Source organism: Carlito syrichta, unplaced genomic scaffold (genome assembly GCF_000164805.1).
Source record: "Carlito syrichta isolate Samal-C Ts95f unplaced genomic scaffold, Tarsius_syrichta-2.0.1 Scaffold305544, whole genome shotgun sequence".
NCBI classification, from domain to species: Eukaryota; Metazoa; Chordata; class Mammalia; order Primates; family Tarsiidae; genus Carlito; species Carlito syrichta.
Genome location: NW_007249640.1, coordinates 76,190 through 97,058, shown reverse-complemented (window position 1 = coordinate 97,058; position 20,869 = coordinate 76,190). Strand labels below are relative to the sequence as shown.

Here is a 20,869-nt window from a genome sequence, read left to right as displayed (position 1 = left end):
ATGTTCACAGCCACCGCAATCTGACTTGATGGGATCAGGTGATCCTTCCACCTCAGTCTTCCAAGTAGCTGGAACTACAGGCACACGCCACCATGTCCAGCTAATTTTTTGATTTATTGTAGATATGAGGTCTCACCAAGTTGCCCAGGCTGGTCTCCAACACGTGGGCTCAGGTAATCCTCTCACCTCAGCCTCCCAAAGTGCTGGGATTATAGGCATAAGCCTCTGTGCCTGGCTTGAATCAAGTTAAAATACAAGAAAAGTTTCTAACATGAAAAAAAAATCAGTTGTATATGGTTACAATAATGTTTTGGTTTGTAATTTGGGGGACAACTTAATCATATGCTGATTGATTTCAAAAGAGATTTTTTTTTTTTTTTTTTTGAGTTGGAGTCTCATTCTGTGGCTCATGCTGGAGTGCAGTGGCACTCCCATGGCCATTGCAGCCTCGATCTGCTGGGTTCGGGCAATCCTTCCAACTTAGGCTTTGACTAGCTGGAGCTACAGGCACGCGCCACCATGCCCAGGTAATTTTTTTTTTAATTGTAAAGACGATGTCTCACCAAGTTTCCCAGGCTGGTCTTGAACCCATGGGCTCAGGCAGTCCTCTCACCTCAGTCTCCCAAAGTGCTGGGACTACAGGCTTGAGCCAACATGCCCAGCCTCAAAAGAGATGTTTTAATAATAGTTTATTTAGCTGGGCTCGGTGGCTCAGCATGTAATCCCAAGCTTTTGGGAGGCTGAGGTGAGTGGACTGCCTGAGCCCGCGGGTTCGAGACCTGCCTGGGCAACTCAGTGAGACCTCATCTCTACAATAAATCAAAAAATTAGCTGGGTGTGGTAGCACTCACATGTAATTCTGGCTACTCGGAAGGCTGAGGCAGAAGGATCGCCGGAGCCCAGCAGGTCGAGGCTGTGGTGGCCGGGAGCGGTCACTGCACTCCAGTCTGGGCGACAGAGTGAGACTCCAACTCAAAAAAAAAAAAAAAATAGTTTATTTAATTCTGAACAATCTTTAAATTGAGCTCCTCCCATCTAAAAAGCTATGTTACATAAGAAAATAAAGACTTTGGTTTTACCAGCAGACTAATATTATCATGTAGAAGGGAAAAAAATACAGATAGTCGTAGTCACCTCTGAATCTTCCAATTACTTCGAAGTCTTTTCTGCATGGATTTATAGCCATTGTTGGTGGTAAATATCTCCTTCTTGTATCCATTGAAAAGAATGATGCTACGAAGCTCCTTCTCCATGGTTACCTTGTGGAAGGGATCAGAAAAACAATAAACAAAATTCCAAAAGAAAGACTCCCAAAAGGAATAAATAGTTGCCTTCCATTTTGAGTGTATCAAGAAAGAGTACACAACTGCAACCTGTGAAACCCCTACAGTTCTCAAAGGCTGAAAATAAAATACATAAAATAATCATAGCCGTAGAAATCTAAGGCCAAACCAAACCTAGCCCACCCCCAGCTTTTGCTTTCCATCTCTTCCCCTGACCCTCTTACCAGCCTACTCACATTAGCCCTGCCCTACCATCACCCTAGTCTTATGCCCTGAAACCATGATTCCAATCTGATTTCTCATTGCTAACTACTGTTAAGTGTGAAATACAGTCTTCTATTTTTCTACATATATTAACTTACAGTTTTACTTTATGAAATAGGATCTTACTATATGTACTGTTCTGCAACACACTTTTCTTTAACCTTGTTTTTTTTTTTTTGAGTCGGAGTCTCACTCTGTCGCCCAGACTGGAGTGCAGTGGCTGCTCCCAGCCACCGCAGCCTCGCCTGCTGGGCTCCGGCGATCCTTCCGCCTCAGCCTTCTGAGTAGCCGGAATTACAGGCATGTGCTACCACGCCCGGCTGATTTTTTGATTTATTGTAGAGATGAGGTCTCGCTGCCCAGGTGGGTCTCGAACCCGCGGGCTCAGGCAATCCACTCACCTCAGTCTCCCAAAGGCGCCGGATTACAGGCTAAGCCACCGAGCCCGGCTTTTCTTTAACCTTGTATATGTGACACCTTTCCATGTCAATACACTCAGATTTATAACACTCTTTTTTTGAGTTGGAGTCTCACTCTGTCGCCCAGACTGGAGTGCAGCAGCCGCTCATGGACACCGCAGCCTTGACATGCTGGACTCCGGCGATCCTTCCGCCTCAGCCTTCCAAGTAGCTGGAACTACAGGCGTGCGCTACCACGCCCGGCTGATTTTTGATTTATTGTAAAGATGAGGTCTCTCCAAGTTGCCTGGGCGGGTCTTGAACCCGCAGGCTCAGGCAATCCACTCACCTCAGCCTCCCAAAGGCGCGGGATTACAGGCTGAGCCACCGAGTCCGGCTTATAACATTCTTTTAAATAGCTGCACATTCTTCCACTTTATGGATGTACCATAATTCAACTAGTTATACACTAATTGACATCTGTCTTTTTTCAGAATTTTTCCAGTAAAACAATACTAAAAACCTGATTGTTGAACATGATGTTTTTGTGCACTCTGCATATTTGTAGAATAAATTCCTATCTGTTGAATAGCTGAGTAAATAATTTCCAAATTGCCCTCCAAGAAAATATTAAGGTATACTTCCACTAACACTGATACATTTGCTTCCACATAATCCTATCTACTTCCAATATCTGTCATCTTTGCAAATAAAATAGGCACAAAATAAAACCCATCCTCATTATTTACATCTCGAAATTTGTAAGATGGCTGTCTTTTTTTGTTGTTGTTGTTGAGTTAGAGTCTCACTTTGTCACTCAGGCTGGAGTGCAGTGGCATGCTCATGGCCACCACAGTCTCGACATGCTGGGCTCAGGTGATCCTTCTGCCTTAGCTTTCCAACTATCTGGTACTACAGGCACGTGCCACCATGCCCTGTTAATTTGTTTTGATTTATGGTAGAGATGAGGTCTTGACAAGTTGCCCAGGCTGGTCTCAAATCTGTGAGCTCAGGCAATCCTCTCATCTCGGCCTCCCAAAGTGCTGGGATTACAGGTGTGAGCCACTGCACCTGAGCTTAATGGCTGTCTTTTGCTATGTACATTGGCCATTTGTATTTCTTCTGATTTCCTTATCTATATTCTCTGTTCATTCTTCTATTGGGTTTCATACTATATTGTATTCTGCGCTCTCTAGTTTCCTAAAAGAAAAGTCAACATGATTAGGTTGGCAGTTACCATGATCTGTTGCATGGTTATGCCATAGTGAATTCATCTTTTTAACTTTTTGCCATTATAGACAGTACTGGAATTTATGTATTTCTGCTTTTGCTACCAATTATTTTTGCCAGAGGACAGACTTCTACGAAAAGGGAATTGTTTCTGTCGTCTTATGGCTCTTAAAGGAAGAGCATAATTAAAGGCACATTTCCAGTCAACATCTTATTATAGTTCAGTCCCTGGTGACAGCAACAGATCTGGGTTTCTGTATTGTCAGAATGACCCAGAATTGCTTTCCTCAAGGATAAGGGAGTACTTTAAAACTATAACAAATATTTGGGTAGCACTGTCCAATCATTCTCTCAGTTTCGATAACATTACCAGTCTTTTTCCAGATGAGTGATGGGAAGACCAGGGGTCGCAGCAATGACAGAACAGAGACTAAGACCTTAGAACTCCTTGTGCAATGCGCTTTCCTACTCAGCGGGACGACTAAAACCCTGCACCGTCCGAGGCGATAGAGACTGGTGCCAGACCGAGGGCCAGGATCCCGGCCCAGATACGCGCCCACGGTTTGCTTCACCCAGTGGACCTCGGATTTTCCCTTAGACTGGCCCGGCGGCCTCGACGAGTGTGGCGAGGCCCTCCGCAGCTCTCAGGGCGCCCCAACGCCCCAGCTAGCCTATCACAGTTGGAGCCCTTTACCTGAAGCCCAGTGACCACCATCTTCACCTGACGCCGCCCAGCATGCCGCAGCCAGGTATCCAAGGCCGCTTAACAACTGCGGAGGCGCTCAGGCGCGCTGGGAAGGCGTGACCCTGGACGTAAAGCTACTTCCGGACGACGTGATGACGACAAAACGGAAAACGCTTGTTCGCTGCGCGCGCCGGGGGTGGTGGATAGGGAGCGAGTGTATGGAGGACGGTACCATGACTTTGGAGGAGTAGTAAACCCAAATACAATGAGAACTGACTTCTCACCAAAAATAAGCCTTTTGCACTTTAATATCAATTATGATTACAGGCTGATTCAAATGGTACGGCCCAAGGGCCTAAACTTCGCCCCACCCCGAGGGAGGAGAATAGCGAAGGCTTCCGGTGCGGGGGAAGGCGCCGGCCTCCGAGCCCAGGCGCAGGCGCAAACGCAGAGCGGCGGGGTTGGCGGGCGGAGGCTGGGGTCCGGCTACGGGGAGCTATTGAGTCAGGGGCTACGAGAAACGCCTGTCTGTAGGTGCAAAGCGCGATGCTAGAGGATTGGAAGCGCCGGGGAGACTTCTCGGAAGAGGGTGAGCAGGTTTAGTGGTGAGAATGGTAACACGATGATAGCTCCTTTGTAACCTCACGTCTTTTAGCGCCACAGCGCCAGGCCTGAGCGCCAGGGAAGAATGGCCGTGAACCCGCCACTCTGTAGGTGTCCTCAGGCGGGGAGTTAGACATGACCAGATCCTACAACAATCTACAAATGTCACCTTGGAATTTGAGAGGCCCAGGCTGGTCCAAAAGGCGCCTCCGTTGAGCAGAGAACCGAAAAGAAGAGTGGTATTCAATAAGGCAGGGGCCAGGGAAGGGCGTTCCGGGCAGAAGAGCCATTCCATACGGGATGCCCTGCCATCGCCAAGAAAATGGGAAACCGGCGCCTGCAACCACAAACAGGCCACCCTGTTCCCCAGGGGAGTACTCGCTGCCTGCCCTGAGAGGGGCGTGGGTTTGTGAACAGGGCTTCAGCAGCCTCGAGGGCTCAAACTGATGAGTGCACAGACATCTGATAGTTTTGATCTACGTTTATGTTGTCTTCAACGCCTACTGAGGAGGAGTTTAGGATATTTAAACACCCAATTCGTGTTGTCTTTTCACAACTACTGTCGCTGCAAACTTAACAAGTGGAGAAGAGCGTGATTGAGAATTCTCTTTTTGGGATGCTGTATTTTGGTGCAAAATTGAGTGAATACAGTCTGCGGATAGAGTAATAATGGAAATGAAATATTCCTACTGGAGAGAGGGGACCATCCCACTGAAGAGGTTGGGGCAGGTCTTGGGATCCTTCTGCCTGTTGTGTAGTCAGTGTTTGCTACCGCATCTGCCCAGAGCACCTCAGTGTTGGAGGTTGTAAAAAAAAAAAAAGAAAAGGGTTTTAGAATTATCTGCCACCAAGTTCGATTTCAAGTTCAATTGGGCAAGTTGCTCAATCTCTCTGAGCAAATGTACCCTATCTGCAAAGTGAAGTTAATAATTTCTAAAATACTGGCTTATATTCAGGAATGTAGATAATGCATATAAAACTTGGAAAGTACTCAATAAACATAGGTGTAGCATTAGCAATTCAATAACACAGTTTTTCTTCGTTTTTATTTTTTATCCTGGTGGGGGAAAATTGTGATTTTACAATCTTAGAACAGGTATAACCATTCTGTGTTTCACAACCCAGAGCTGATTGTGTACTTTTGACAGTACTATCATGTGTCTGACAATTAGGCTCTTGTTTTTTGCTTTGGGAAGTTGGGGAGATTGATTTTGATCTCTACCTTTTCCCACATTGTCAATTAATAGGTGCTACTCAGATGGAAATCAGAGTATTTCAGAGTTCTCAGCACATGTCAAAGCTTAATATTAGGTCTTCCTCACCTGCTTTGATCTCTTATAGGTCAGTGCCATTGGCGTTTTATCCGTGGTCTCCCAGATTTGTCCCCCATAATTCCTGGGGCAGAGGGCTGGGTGGACACAAATTGAAGGGAAAGAGTGGGACTGAGTTAGGAGGAAAAGACAATAAAATCACAAGCCTGCACTGATCCTAAGAAAGTTCGATGTAAGAAAGACTTGCTCCCCTTTCCTATCAGAGAAAAGTTTTGGAGAGGAAAAGTGGGACAAAAAAGCACAGTTTTCATTTGTATTGTGAAATGCAAAAATTGTCAACTCTTTAAAAAAAAGGCTGGGCACGGTGGCTCAAGCCTATAATCCCGCACTTTGGGAGGCCGAAGTGAGAGGATTGCTTGAGCTCAGGGTTCGAGACCAGCCTGGGCAACTTGGCAAGCCCTCATCTCTACAATAAATAAAAAATTAGCTGGGCGTGGTAGCGAGTGCCTGTAGTTCTAGCTATTTTGAAGGCTGAGGCAGAAGCTGGGGCCCAGCAGGTCGAGGCTGCAGTGCCCGTGAATGTGCCACTGCACTCCAGGCTGGGTGACAGAGTGAGACTCTGACTCAAAAAAAAAAAAAAATAGTTCCTTCCCTGTTCCCAAACCAAAAAGGTAATAGGGCTGCCCTGAAGTATGAATCATGGGCTTGTGAAAAAGAAGCCACTTTTCCACTGAAGTAAGGAAGTATGTCCCACCTCACAAGTGCAGGGTGTCCTGAATTCATGAAGTGTTATATGCTCACATTCTGAATTTAGATTACCTATAATAATGACTCAGCCGGGCTCGGTGGCTCAGCCTGTAATCCCAGCGCTTTGGGAGGCTGAGGTGAGTGGATTGCCTGAGCCCGTGGGTTCGAGACCCGCCTGGGTAACTTGGCGAGACCTCATCTCTACAATAAATCAAAAAAATTAGCCGGGCATGGTAGTGCACGCCTGTAGTTCCAGCTACTTGGAAGGCTGAGGTGGAAGGATCGCCGGAGCCCAGCAGCTCGAGGCTGCGATGGCCGGGAGCGGTCACTGCACTCCAGTCTGGATGGCAGAGTGAGACTCCAACTCAAAAAAAAAAGAAATGACTCATTTTAAACATATGGAGTTCCACAGGTGGCCAAGAAGCTCTAATTACCAAGCCTACAGCAGCCTCCAGCTCTGTCCAGTCCGCAGCTCCCCATGTGAGGTGGAGCACAGCATGTACTTGGTAGCCAGGCTCAGACCATGAGTGGCATCCAGTTGAATGTCTCTTATTCAATACCCCATTTCTTACACTTGGCTACTTCTAGCCAGTTTTTGACTTAGCTCCTCATTTGCGATTTTGGCAGTCTTTTGGCTTAGACCTAACAGCCAGAGTGAGGAGCAGACCAGCACACAAGTTAAATGTGAAAGCCCCGGAGCCAGTTTATTTGACTCCAAGTCCCAACTTGGGACTTTGTCAACTATGTCACCTTTAGGCACAGAACAACTTGTCTGACTGTTTCTTCATTGGTAAGAAGGGGGTAGTAATAATTACTAAGTGTTGTTAGGATGAAAAATTGGTAACAGACGTGAAAGAGCCTAGCACAGAAACTGGTCCATCATAGGCAGGCGATCTGGTGCTGGCTTTGGCAAATTAAGCAAAAGAGGAGTGTGTTAGAAAGGATCAGAAACTCTCAAAATCACTGGGAAAGCTAGAGTAAGACTTGAGGCTTCTGGGAATAACACTGCAGCACTGGAAACTGCTGTTGCTGCTGCTAAGGACTAGTTTTGCATTATTGCCACGTCTACACTAGGAACCCACCAGTTTTGTGGGTACCGCAATTGTGGGTAACCATAGTTACCGTATAACAGAAAACCTCCCATCCCTTCATTGAGTCAAAAGTCTGACGCAGGTGCATCCCTGGGCTACCTGTCTGGCCCTAGCTAAGGGAGGCTAGGAAGTCAGTATCTGGCATTTCCAGCTACTCTAAGTCAGAGGTAGTTATTGCCCCTCTGGAAGGCTCATGAAGTGGAGGATTCCCTGAATATAGGAAGGGGCTCAGATATAAGGCAGCCAAACCCAATAACAAATGTCCAGTACTACCTACAACAAAGAAAGACCAATAACAGAACAATAAGAGATGTTGGGTAATACCGTATAAGCTCATTCCATCTTTGTGATTAGATCAAAATCCAAATACCAAGAGACCCTCTGGTAAAGAGTGCTGACTGCGTACCCAGCATTCTTCCATCTCCCTTCGTGTCAGAACCCCTTTGTAATTAGGGGTAGTCATGTGCCCAGTAAATGACAGCCACATGTCCTAGCCTCTGTTCCAGGTAGGGGTGGGTGGTTAGTGAGATGTATACAGAAGTCATTGGGTGGCGCTTTTGGGAAAGCTCCTTAAATACACCCTTTTACTTGTTCCCCCTTTTCTCCTTCCCTGCCCAGAACACAAATGTAGCCAGAGCTCCAGTACCCATCCTGTGAAAATGTAGCAACCCTGATATTGGAAGCCATTTGCCATGGATGGCAGAGCAGACATACAGAAAGCCTCTAAGGGTCTGATGCTCTGTTGTACCAGACCTGGACCACCTAACACTATTCCTGTATGTGATGGAAAAAAACAAACCTGTTTCTCATTTAAGCCACTGTTTCTTTGAGTCTGTTCCTAGCACCTGAAAGTAACTCCTTCCTAATACCAGCTGGCCTCAGTAGTGTCAGAGGTGCTTCTCTTCTAGCAGTCCAAGAGGTCATCATCTTCCGGTGCATAAGAAAATCCCAGGAATGCGCTCGAGGCCCCAGAACTGCTGGCCATAGTGTCAGGGGTGCAGCCAATCGACTTGGACACAACTTCCTGGGTGAACTCCGGGTCAAAGTGTTTCAAGTCAGCAGGTCCTGTCTGTCAGTAAAAGCCAATGATTAGCCGGGCTTGGTGGCTCAGCCTGTAATCCCGTGCCTTTGGGAGGCTGAGGTAAGTGGATTGCCTGAGCCCGCAGGTTCGAGACCCGCCTGCGCAGCGAGACCTCATCTCTACAATAAATCAAAAAATCAGCCAGGCGTGGTAGCGCATGCCTGTAATTCTGGATACTCGGCAGGCTGAGGCGGAAGGATCGCCGGAGGCCAGCAGGTCGAGGCAGCGGTGGCCGGGAGCGGCCACTGCACTCCAGTCTGGGCAACAGAGTGAGATTCCAACTCAAAAAAAAAGCCAATGATTAGGTGGGAACATGGGTCAGAGCTGCCAAAGAGCCCAGAGCCTCAGAGGGGGATGTCAGGCCTCTCCTTTGAGTGCCTCATGGTCATTCACACTTGAATGTCACTTTCCCACTTATTTACATTAATCATTTTAGTCCATGTAGTTGACTTCTCTAACCCCCGGACCCTGCCTGCTCCACACCAATCCTTAGACAAGTCAGTTAGTCTACACGTATTGAATGCCTACCAGGCACAGTTCATGGCACCGGGAATACAGGAGAATGAAACAGTGGGCCCCTGCTTTCATGAAACTTACATAGTGAATAGGAGGATTGATAACAAGCATGAATACTAATCGGTAATTTAGGGTGTCGATGGGTCCTATGAAGAAAGTAAAACAGGTACGGTGGCTCATGCCTGTAATCCCAGCACTTTGGGAGGTGGAGGCGAGAGAATTGCTTGAGTCCAGGAGTTTGAGACCAGCCTGGGCAACCTGGCGAGACCTCATCTCTACAATAAAACAAAAAATCAGCTGGGCATAGTGGTACATGCCTGTTGTTCCAGCTACTTGGAAGGCTGAGGCAGAAAGATCGCCTGAGCCTAGCAGGTCAAGGCTGCGGTAGATAGCTAAGAGCGTGCTACTGTACTCCACCTGTGCAACAGCGTGGGATTCAAAAAAAGAAAAAGGCAAAATAGGGTAACATGGTAGACAGTGACTGGGGCTGCTTTAGCTACCTTGGAGGAAGACCTGTGTGGGAGACTACAAAAATGATCACAAATTCTCCATTTCCCATCCAGGATACGGGTTAGTCATGTGATTTGCTTAGGCCAACAGGACATTACCAAATGTGACACAAGCAGAGACTTGGAAAATACACACTGGGAGTTGCTCTCTCTTGGTGTAGTTGGAACTCGGAGGCCACCAGGTGAACAAGCCCAGATCAGCCTGCTGGAGGATGAGAGGTCTCATGAGGGAGAACTCAGTTGTCCTGGCTGCCTGCCAACTCTTAGACATGTGAGTGAGGCAGTTCTAGGTCAACAGCTACTGCTGTCCCACGAGCTGGCTACGGACGTGAGAGACCAGCTGCTCAAACAAAAACTATGAGCCTCATAGATTCTGAACAAAATAAAATATTGTTGCTTTAAGTCTAAGCCACCTATTTTAGGGGCAGCCTATTATGCAGTACGAGCTAGTCAATACAGTCTCTTGGTGGAGGAGACAAAGTCTGTAGAGGTGATGCCACTTGGTCTTTATGAAGTTAACAGGTGAGCAAGTGGAAGGGTCTGCAAATCCCCTTTAGGATGCAAGTCTTGGGCTGTGGAAACAAAAGCACCTTGGTTTCCAGTTCTTAAAAAGGCCACAAGGCACAGTGGGCCCAGCCCAGGGCTCAGAGTCCTAAGACCAGAATGTGAATCCTAGTCCTTATTAGTTGTGTAACCCTCACCAAGGCAGGCATCTTCTGTTTTTTACAAATGAAGAAAATGAGCCAGGGAGCGGTGGCTCACACCTGTAATTCCAACACTTTGGGAGGTGGAGATGACAGGATTACCTGAGCTCAAGGGTTTGAGACTAACCTGAGCAACACGGCGAGACCGTGTCCCTACAATCAATCAATCAATCAATCAATCAATCAGCCGAGCATGGTGGTGCATGCTTGTGGTTCCAGCTACTTGGAAGGCTGATGTGGAAGTATCGCCTGATAACTGGGCTCGGTGGCTCAGCTGTAATCCCACACCTTTGGGAGGCTGAGGTGAGTGGATTGCCTGAGCCTGTAGGTTCGGGACCCGCCTGGGCAACTTGGTGAGACCTCATCTCCACAATAAATCAAAAATTAGCCGGACGTGGTAGCGCGCGCCTGTAGTTCTAGCTACTTGGAAGGCTGAGGTGGATGGATCACCGGAACCCAGCAGGTCGAGGCTGCGGTGGCCGGGAGCGGCCACTGCACTCTGTCTGGGTGACAGAGTGAGACTCCAACTCAAAAAAATAAAAAATAAAAAGGAAGTATCGCCTGAGCCCAGTGGGCCGAGACTACAGTGGCTATGAGCATGCCACTGCACTCCAGCCTGGGCGACAGAGTGAGACTCTGACTCAAAAACAAAACCAAAAAAAAAAAAAACAGAAAAGAGACTGGGGTTGGGTACAGTGGTTCATGCCTGTAATCTTAGTGCTTTGGGAGGCCAAGGTGGGAGTATCTCTTGAGCCCAGGAGTTCAAGACCAGATTGGGCAAAATAGTGAGGCCTGTTCTCTACAAAAAAAAAAATTAGCCAAGCATGGTGGTGTGCAAGTCCCTGCAAGTCCCAGCTACTTAGGAGGCTGAGGCAGGAGGACTGCTTGAGCCTAGGAGGTTGAGGCTACAGTTAGCTATGATTATGCAACTGCACTCCAGTCCAGTCTGGGTGACAGAGCAAGATCATCTCTTTTATATTTTATATATATATATTTATATAAATGAAGAAAATATGCCAGGGTTTTCCCTTGGGTAGTGAGATAATAAGCATTTCCCTGCTGCTGCTGCTTTAAACTTCGGTGCTTTATACACTTTCTACAAGGAATACATGTCACTTTTATTATCAGGAAAAAGTCTAAAAATAGAAAAGATAAAATATCTGTAAAGGGCTTGGCTTTGGCTGAGTGCGCTGAGTGACACACAGCACTTCACAGCCTATAAAGTGCCCTGCACTGGGAGTGATTGGTGCTGAAGATACGGAAGAAGCAGTGTGGCCCATCGCCCAGAAGCTGAGTTAGCAGTCAGATTTTGTAGATAGGAGGCCAGTTCTGCCTCTAACTTACTGCATGGATAAATCAGTGAGCCTCCTGGACACCCTATTTTCCCACTGTATAAGAAGACTTGGCTCACACACACACAGCTCCTGGCAGCCCTGAACATCCAGAATCTAGAATGCTGTGACCTCTTACCACGTTTGGGTTGAAGGGTGGAATTAGCCTCTTATGATACAAGTCATCCCAGTTTATGGGGCTGAAGAATACATGGTTCTTAATCTCAAGCTGCAGGAAGAAGGTGCTGGTTAGAAGACGCCCACTGATAGGTGCTCTCACCCCTCCCCACCCCCGTCCTCCAGAGCCCTACTCTACCAGCAACTGGTCGTGAACTGCAAAGTAAGGCTGTCAACTAGAAAGTCACTTGCAGTTCTGGCTGGTTTCCTGATGATGATGAGAGGGTGTTCTGCAGCCAGGCTTCTCCCATCATCCAGAACCCCAGCCCTCCTCCCCCATAGCATCTGGTTAGTCCACAGCTATTTACTGTGCACCAACTCTGAGCACCCATGCTGGGCATTGGAAGGTGTGTCAGTGAACAAGATGGCAGCATCTGCTCTGGGATAGGAGAGCAGTACATCTTGCCTCAGTACACCCTGAGTCTTCCAGAATGCAAACCAGAGAAATAGACTAAATCAACCCACAGAGGAAGTTTGAGAAATAAAGCCCCTGAGAAAACCTGCAGATTCCCAGAGATCCAGAATTTAGGGCTGAACAGTTCTTTCCTGATCAAACTCAATGTTGGCACCAACTTCTTTCCCTCACCACAGGAATGGATCTTTCTGTGTTTCTCACAGGATGATTCTCCCTGTACCAGAACTCCTCAGTGGGCTGGTTAAAAAACCAGATCTAAAATATCTCTAGAAGGACTGAGCATGGTGGCTCATGCCTGTTATCCCAGCACTTTGAGAGGCTGAGGCGAGAGGATCTCAAAGAGCCCCGGAGTTCAAGACCAGCCTGGGCAACATAGTGAGGCCTCATATCTACAAAAAAATGAAAGAAAAAAAATTAACTGGGTGGAGCGGTATGCACTGTAGTCTCAGCTACTTGGGAGGCTGAGATAGGAAGATCACTTGAGATCAGGAGGTCGAGGTTGCAGTGAGCTGGGATTGCACCACTGCACTCCAGCCTGGACAACAGAGTGAGATCCTGTCTCAAGAAAAAAATAATTTTAAAAAGTAGATGTTCAGAAGGATACCCAAGAAACTGGTAACACTGGTTGCCTCTGAAATGAGAAACTGGATGCCTAGAGGGACTTTTCCTGGATACCTCTTTGTACCCTTTGAATTTTGATCTATGGGAATGTATAACTTAAAATCATACATGTTTCTTAAGATGCAAACTGAGGCTGGGCTCAGTGACTCAGTCTGTAATGCCAGCACTTTGGGAAGCCGAGGCAAGTGAATTACCTGAGCCCATGGGTTTGAGATCAGCCCGGTAACTTGGTAAGACCTTGTCTCTACAATAAATAAAAAATTAGCTGGGCATGGTAGTGCATGCCTGCAGTTCTGGCTACTTGGAAGGCTGAGGCGGAAGCATCGCCAGAACCTAGTAAGTCAAGAGGATTGCCTGAGCTCAGACGTTCGAGACCAGCCTGAGCAACATGGTAAAACCTTGTCTCTACAATTAAAAAAAAAAAAATCAGCTGGGTATGGTGGTGCATGCCTCTGGTTCCAGCTACCTGAAAGACTGTGGCAGAAGGATCACCTGAACCCAGCAGGTTGAGGCTGTGGTGGCTGTGAGCGTGCCACTGCACTCTAGCCTGGGTGACAGAAAGACTCCAACTCCAAAAAAATAAAATAAAATAAAAGATGCAAACTGGAAATTTGCACAGGTGCTTCATGGAAGCTCCTGTTCTTTAAGCTGGGAAGGGATAGACAGGCAAATACCCTGAATGCTGTTATGCTGTTATACTTTACACTGTCTGGTATGTAGGGCTTTTGGTACAAATGCTTAAAAAGCACTTACTAGATGCCAGGCACTGGTCTAAGGGCTTTGCATGTATTAATTCATTTGATCTTCACAATAGTTATGTTAGGTGCTATTACAGATGGGGAATCTGAGGCTCACAGAGAGAAATTAAGCAATATGCCGAAGGTCCTGCAGCTAGTAAGTGAAGAGGGATCTGAACCCAGGTAGCTTGCCTCACAGTTTATTTATCTTAGCCGCTGTGCTAGAAAAGGAAAAAACGTCTACGGAGAAAAGTCCTGTGCCCATAAATCCAGACTATCTTGTGTTGAGTAAAGACTATAAGATTATATTCATTTATTTATTTTTTAGAGACATGGTCTTGCTCTGTTGTCTAGGCTACAATGCAGTGGCACGATCATAGCTCACTGTAGCCTAGAACTCTTGGCCTTAAGTGATCCTCCCACCTCAACCTCCTGAGTAGCTGGGACTACAGGTGTGCACCACCACATCCGGCTAATTTTTTTTTTGAGTTGGAGTTTTTTCTGTCACCCAGACTGAAATGCAGTGGTTTGATCATGGCTCACTGCAACCCCAACCTCCTGGGCTCAAGTGATCCTTCTGCCTCAGCCTCCTGAGTAGCTGGAACTATAGGCGCTTGCCACCACACCTGGCTAATTTGGGGATTTTTTTTTTGTAGACCTGAAGTCTTGCTGTGTTGCCCTGGCTGGTCTCCAACTCCTGGGCTCAGGTGATCCTCCTGCTTTGTGCCTCCCAAAGTACTGGAATTATAGGTGTGAGCCATCGTGCCCAGCCTAATTTTTAAATTGTCTGTAGAGATGGGGTATTGCTATGTTGCCCAGGCTGAGAATGTAAGATTATTTTTATTTATTTTTTATTTTTATTTTTTGAGTTGGAGTCTCACTCTATCGCCCAGACTGGAGTGCAGTGGCCACTCCTGGCCACCGCAACCTCGACCTGCTGGGCTCCTGTGATCCTTCCGCCTCAGCCTTCCAGTAGCTGGAACAACAGGTGCGTGCTACCACGCCCGGCTGATTTTTGATTTATTGTAGAGATGAGGTCTCGCCAAGTTGCCCAGGCGGGTCTCAAACCCTCAGGCTCAGACAATCCACTCACCTCAGCCCCCCAAAGGCGTGGGATTACAGGCTGAGCCACCAAGCCCAGCTAAAGTGTTACCTTAATAAAAAGGTTAAAGGAATGTCTATAGAACCATTTATTTCTATATCCCAAGTGGCCAGCCTGGGGTCTGGCAAGGAAGTGCTCAGATACTTATAAAAAGCAACTCTAGTCCACTCTCTGCACAGAAGCCAGAGGAATCTTCTAAAAACTCAAATTGGGTCATGTCACTCCCCTGCTCAAAATGCCCTAAAGCTTACCACTGTCCTCCTCGTTCCCACCGCAGGACTTTTGCACATGCTGTGCCCTGTGTCTGTGGTGCCTTCGCCCAGCTCCCTGCATGACTGGCCTCTTCTTGTCCTTAAAGTCTCAGCTTACTTGTAACCCCTTCAGAGAGGACCTGCCTGACCATGCCAGTGAGAATTTGCTCTCCCCCTATTATGTCTATCTCAGCTCATTGTTCATTTCCTTCCTGACACATGTCATACTTTGTGATAATTGCATATAATGTTTGTTTTTGTTGCTCCACCTCTACCTACAAACTTAATAAGGGTAGAGACCCAGGCTGTTGGTCCCCTAGCACCCAGATCAATACATGGCACATGGTAGGTGCTCAGTAAATATTGGCTGACTAAGAGAACTAGACTAAAGAGAGCAGTTAGCTAGAAGCAGCAATGGATTTCCAAGTGAATGAGTTAGCAGCGCCTGGTTTGAGAGGCAGCAGGATGCATGTTAATATTCTCCTGAGCAGCCTCTGCAAGAAGCCAAGAGTCCCCAGGGGACAGCGCTCTGCTGGCAGGTCACTTACAAAGTCTGTTTTGGAGCCTAGTCGCTGCCTCTGGTCCTTGTGGAGAAGGCCTTGCAGAAGGTCGCAGGCAGCCACTGTCCGGCCCCCAGGGATCTGAAGCGGCTGATGCAGAATGTTCTCATACATCTGGGACACATCTTGGCAGTAGAAGGGTGGCTGGGGAGAGAGGGAGAACAGCTGGAGGATCACTGACGTGAAAGTAGGGGCAGCCCTTTCCAATCTGTGCAAGGTGAATAATAAACTTTACTTCTTTCTACTTTCCTAAAAAAAAAAGTGGGGGCAGTCTTGAGGAGGCTTAGATTAAGCCGGGCAGCTGGGAGGATTCAGCCAGATCCATGTGGAGTGCAGCGGCTCTGGTGGCAGACTGGAGGAAGCCAGGCTTCCAGCACAGTGAGAGCATTGCTGGGAAGGCCCAGAATCTCTCCCCACCAGTGTAAGGCCCATCTCTCCTAATCCAGCTGGAGCACCCACTTCCCCCTTAGCAGAGTTTACGCGTTCCCCTTTGTCCTTGCAGTCTCACACCCATCCTCCAGAAGAGGTTGTCATTTGTCAGATGAGAAGACAAGGCTCAGAGCAATTATGTCACTCAGCTAGGACAAGAGCCAGGCCCCAAACCATATCCAGGGTCCGCTCCTCTTTCTTGCTCCTTTCCTTCCTACTTCTCTACCAGTGATTCCTTCTCCTGACTCCACAGAGCCTGCTCCCTCATCTGCACCCAGCTATGTTGGTGACACCGCCCTAGAGCACAGCATGGCATGGGGTGGGTCCACACATGCCTCTACCTAAGTAGGCAGCCTAGAATTGGGTTCAGGGGTTGGTTCCACAATCTACCAGGACTGTGACCTCTCTTGGACTCAGTATTCCTCTCAGTTAAATGAGAATAACTCCATTTCCTTCAATGTCAGCTTTCAAAGGCTATTTTGAGATACCCAAGGTGATACGGTGTTGTCAACTGTAAAGTGCTAAACTAACATTATTGAAAAAAAATACATAATCTTCATCTTCACATTGGCATCACCTTTTCTTTTCTTTTCTTTTTTTTTGAGTTGGAGTCTCACTCTGTTGCCCAGGCTGGAGTGCAGTGGCACGCTCACGGTCACTGCAGCCTCCACCTGCTGGGCTCAGGTGATCCCTCCACCTCAGCCTTCCAAGTAGCTGGAACTACAGGCATGTGCCACCATACCCAGCTAATTTTTGATTGATTGTAGAGATGAGGTCTCGCCAAGTTGCCTGGGCTGATTTTGAACTCGTGGGCTCAGGCAATCCTCTCACCTCAGCCTCCCAAAGTGCTGGGATTATAGGCGTGAGCCATCACCCCCAGCTTTTTTATTTGAGTTGCAGTCTCACTCTGTCGTCCAGGCTAGAGTATAGTGGCACTCTTATGCCCATCACAGCCTCAACCTGCTAGGCTCAGGCAATCCTTCTGCCACAGCCTTCCAACTATCTGGAACCACAGGTGTGTGCCACTACGCCCAGCAATTTTTTTATTTTTATTTTTACTGTAGAGACGAGGTCTTGCCACGTTGCCCAGGCTGGTCTCGAAGCCCTGAGTTCAGGCAATCCTCTTGCCTCTGCCTCCCAAAGTGCTGGGATTACAGGCATGAGCCACTGCGCCTGGTGGCATTAGCTTTTCTAGTCTGGAATTAAGAGATGGCTTGTTCAGTTCCCTGAGCAAAGCTTGTGCAGATCACAGGAGGAGGAGACCCACCTTGGCTCTCGGGGCCAGATCTCCCTTGCAGATAGCCACACCCCACTCACCAGGCCATGTAACATCTCATAGAGAACGGCCCCCAAGCACCACCAGTCCACTGCATGGTCATATGGCTCTTTCCGGAGCACTTCAGGAGCCAAGTACTGTTAGAAGGAAACATGCTGATTTGAAATAAGTTGCTCAGCCTCAGTTGCCCTATCTGTAAACAAGGCACTTGGAGGAAGGTTCCCAAAGCTTGATGGTGCTGTAACATTCCCATGGCTGTGCACGTGTTCATTCAGCATCCATTCACCAAAGGTCTCCTTGTGCAAGGCCCTTTTCCATATGTTTTGGACACAGAAGAGATCAGGTGGGACTGCCCTGTACAATTGTATATGTTGTGAACCACACAAAAGTACCAGCCAAAGAGTGGCCCTTGCTGTTCAGAGGTATGTCTGGCAAGTCTATTTTTGCTTAAAGGGTGTTTTTCCTAATTAGTCTGCCCAGAGGAGGTGCCTTTTTCCAACTGCACAATGGTGTTCAAGGGGCTGTTGGTGTCCTGGGAATAGGAAAGCCCTGGGTGTACTCTCACAGTGCAGTGAGGAGACTAACGGAGAAAGCAAAAGTAAATGCAGCACACACTTGAACTGGTACTTGTACTAGGAACTTTAGGGACAGAGGAGATGGTCAGGAAAGAGAGATGACCCTGACTCTTATTGACAGGTTAGATACACGCCCTGCGTCTATACCTTACCATGAGGACAGAACCTTGGCAGAGCTTTGCTTTCTAAGAGCTTGATGACCTCTTAGCCTGGTGTTTCTGCCATTGAGGAGGGGGGTTCTCAGCAACAGGCAAAGCCACCCTGAGAGACTACGTGGGTCAGGGAAGGGCAACGTCACACATATCTGCGCCCTAGGTGGTGGGTGGTCTAAGACAGGTCATCATAGCAAGGCTGAGTCATGGAAAAGGTGAGGTGTGGGGGCCACATGTCTCCTACATGAGCCAGGGTTCCCTAGCCTCTGCTCTCCATCCCTAGCAGGGTTCAAAAAAGAAATGTCCGAGCTGTCAGGCTTTGAGGGGCCAGCTTTGTCCAGTGAACACCCCTTCATACACAAACATAGACAACGGTTTCTGCTCAGAGAAGCCATCTGTTCATCAGCGATTCTAGAACCAAGTTGAGGAGGCCCATCAGATCTGAGACTCAGCTTTTCAAGCACATGGAGAAAAAGAGCAGCTGAGGTCCTGCCCCGTGGCAGGTGGAGAGGAGCTTTCCAGTCTGCAGCCTCATCCCTCCAGCCCCCACCTTGATGTCTGGCCAAGCCACTTGGGGACCCCTTCAGGTCCAAGGTCCAACGTCCAAGAATAGTGGGGGTTCAAGGAAAGGTTTTAACTCCAGGGCGGCCTTGTCAGGACAGACGGATAGTGAATGACTGCTGAGACCTGCAAATTTTAACCCTTCAGGCTAGTGGTGGCTGAGAGAGGGAGGTGGACCTATGGTTGACACTTGCCAGCTCTGCTACTAACTCTCAGGCCAGGCAGTTCCTGCTGTGCATGAACTTCACCTAGTAGGGCAGTGTTGTCCAATGCAACAGCTGCTTGTTACACTGTAGAACACAACATGTGGCTGGTCCAAATTGAGATGGACTGTAAGTGTAAAATTCATACCAGATTTCAAAGACTTGAAAAAAGGAATAAACTATTTCAACAATTCTTATATTGATTGTAGGTTGAAATGATAACATTTTGGATATATTGAATTAAATAAAATATATCATTAAATTAATTTCACCGGTTACTTTTTTAATGTGGCTGCTAGAAAAGTTTCACTGTGTATGTGGCTTGCCTTCTATTTCTACTTCTATAGACCTGAGTGCAGTGAAGCTTCACCAGCAGCTGGCTGCCCAGGTCTCAGAAGCCCTAGAGTTGGGCCTCTATTACACGGATGACAAAAACAAGGCTCAGTGCACAGCCAGCTCAGGGGAAGCTCTTGGGTTCAAGGAATGAGTCCTCTCAGTTGTCACCTGCTGGCTCTAACCAGGAGGTATGGCCTCAACCACTTGTGACCTTCCCTCTCCTAGGATGCTTACGCTTACCTCTGGGGTGCCACAGAACGTGGACGTGGTCTCTTTGGGCTCTACACCTTCCTTGCAGAGGCCAAAATCTGTCAGCACCACATGTCCCTGAGGAAGAGAGAGAGCAGGAGCAGGAGGGTGGGCTAAGTCAAACATGTGACCAGGCCCAACCCGGAAGACCAATTGCCACACACCAGGGCAGTGGCTGTGGATCTGATGCCCAGACACAGCCTGGGGGTTCCACTCAGACCCAAGGCTCCGGGACTGGATGCCAGGAGCACCATGAGAGGCAAGATGGGGACAGGGCATTCCACTGTTTGCCTCCAGCTCATAGCAGACTTGGCCTCCCTTCTACAACAGGAGCAGGCCTTGCTAGACAGCAACCCCTTGACAGAGGGCCAGAACTCAGAAAGTGTCACACCTTGTGACAGCTGGGTGGGAAGGTGGAGTGAGTGAAAGTTGTGGGGCTCTGCCCAGATCCCCAGTTCTGAAGCTGCCATGCCCATCCTCCCCCTGCCAGGACATCATCCTCACCCAAAGTTATACTTCTCCCTAAGAACAATCCACATCGGGGACACAAAGGCCTGCCTCTTTGCCTCTATTTGGGACAGTTGTAAAGAGCCGTCCCGGCTCCGGCTCTCCCCACCCCTGTAAAATGAGCCGAGGCCTTTCCTGTGACCACGAGCAGGCGAGCTTCCTCCTCTGCTTGATCTTATTTTCTTCACCCTCTTTTTTCTTTTTTTGAGTTGGAGTCTCACTCCATCGCCCAGACTGGAGTGCAGTGGCCGCTCCTGGCCACCGCAGCCTTGACCTGCTGGGCGCCAGTGATTCTGCCGCCTCAGCCTTCCGAGTAGCTGGAACCACAGGCATGCGCTACCATGCCTGGTTAATTTTTTGATTTATTGTAGAGATGAGGTCTCACCAAATTGCCCAGGCGGGTCTCGAACCCGCGGGCTCAGGCAATCCATTCACCTCAGACTCCCAAGACACGGGATTACAGGCTGAGGCACCGAGCCTGGCTCTGCACCCCCTTAATGATGTTATCTCTTGAGAGTATTCCCAAAGAAACCTTCTGCACTCACCTCTCCGTCTCAGAGTCTGTTTCCAGGGAATCCAGTCTAAGGCGAAATCCACTAGCTTCCACCTGGCTCTGCCCTGCCCCACACAGACCTTGTACACATAGTCTTGTGTGTGCACAATGCACATATACAGGCATGTACACATGCATGGGTACACATGCACACACACAGTTGAATGCATCCCTCTACTACATGTTTGCATGTGCAATGTATGCACAGTCATGTGCACTGACTCATGGTCAGATAGCACATGTGTGCAGCCATGTTCATACACACACCAACCTGGCAGTCCAAGAGAATGTTCTCTGGTTTCAGGTCCCTGCAGGAAATAAGAGAAGAGAGCCCTGTGGAGTTGCAGTCATTTGGTGAAAACAGTTGGAGACCTGGGGTCCTGGCAGGAGGACTATTTTTTTTTTTTTTTTGAGTTGGAGTCTCACTCAGTCGCCCAGACTGGAGTGCAGTG

The 20,869-nt window shown here is 48.1% G+C and overlaps 2 protein-coding genes across 7 annotated transcripts in view; both read right to left on the bottom strand.

Moving 5' to 3' along the window:
- Positions 1 to 4,011, bottom strand: part of IFT52 (intraflagellar transport 52) — a 49,007-nt gene extending 44,996 nt beyond the window's left edge. For 2 of the 5 annotated variants that reach the window (XM_008061717.1, XM_008061720.1), the window contains exons 1-2: positions 3,870 to 4,011; positions 1,135 to 1,259 (exon numbers count right to left, since the gene is read on the bottom strand). In XM_008061717.1, coding sequence (XP_008059908.1) covers positions 1,135 to 1,259; positions 3,870 to 3,890 — 146 coding nt within the window. In that variant the 5' untranslated portion in view covers positions 3,891 to 4,011. The remainder of the gene's footprint in view (positions 1 to 1,134; positions 1,260 to 3,869) is intronic. The other 3 variants (XM_008061719.1, XM_008061718.2, XM_021714254.1) reach the window with 2 other exon arrangements.
- A 3,881-nt stretch (positions 4,012 to 7,892) lies between these two features.
- SGK2 (SGK2, serine/threonine kinase 2) overlaps positions 7,893 to 20,869 on the bottom strand; it is a 25,392-nt gene continuing 12,415 nt past the window's right edge. Inside the window, exons 8-13 of one of the 2 annotated variants that reach the window (XM_008061715.1) lie at positions 20,689 to 20,725; positions 19,349 to 19,435; positions 17,323 to 17,418; positions 15,565 to 15,720; positions 11,853 to 11,942; positions 7,893 to 8,641 (exon numbers count right to left, since the gene is read on the bottom strand). In XM_008061715.1, the coding sequence (XP_008059906.1) occupies positions 8,477 to 8,641; positions 11,853 to 11,942; positions 15,565 to 15,720; positions 17,323 to 17,418; positions 19,349 to 19,435; positions 20,689 to 20,725 (631 nt within the window). In that variant the 3' untranslated portion in view covers positions 7,893 to 8,476. The remainder of the gene's footprint in view (positions 8,642 to 11,852; positions 11,943 to 15,564; positions 15,721 to 17,322; positions 17,419 to 19,348; positions 19,436 to 20,688; positions 20,726 to 20,869) is intronic. The other variant, XM_008061716.1, reaches the window with a different exon arrangement.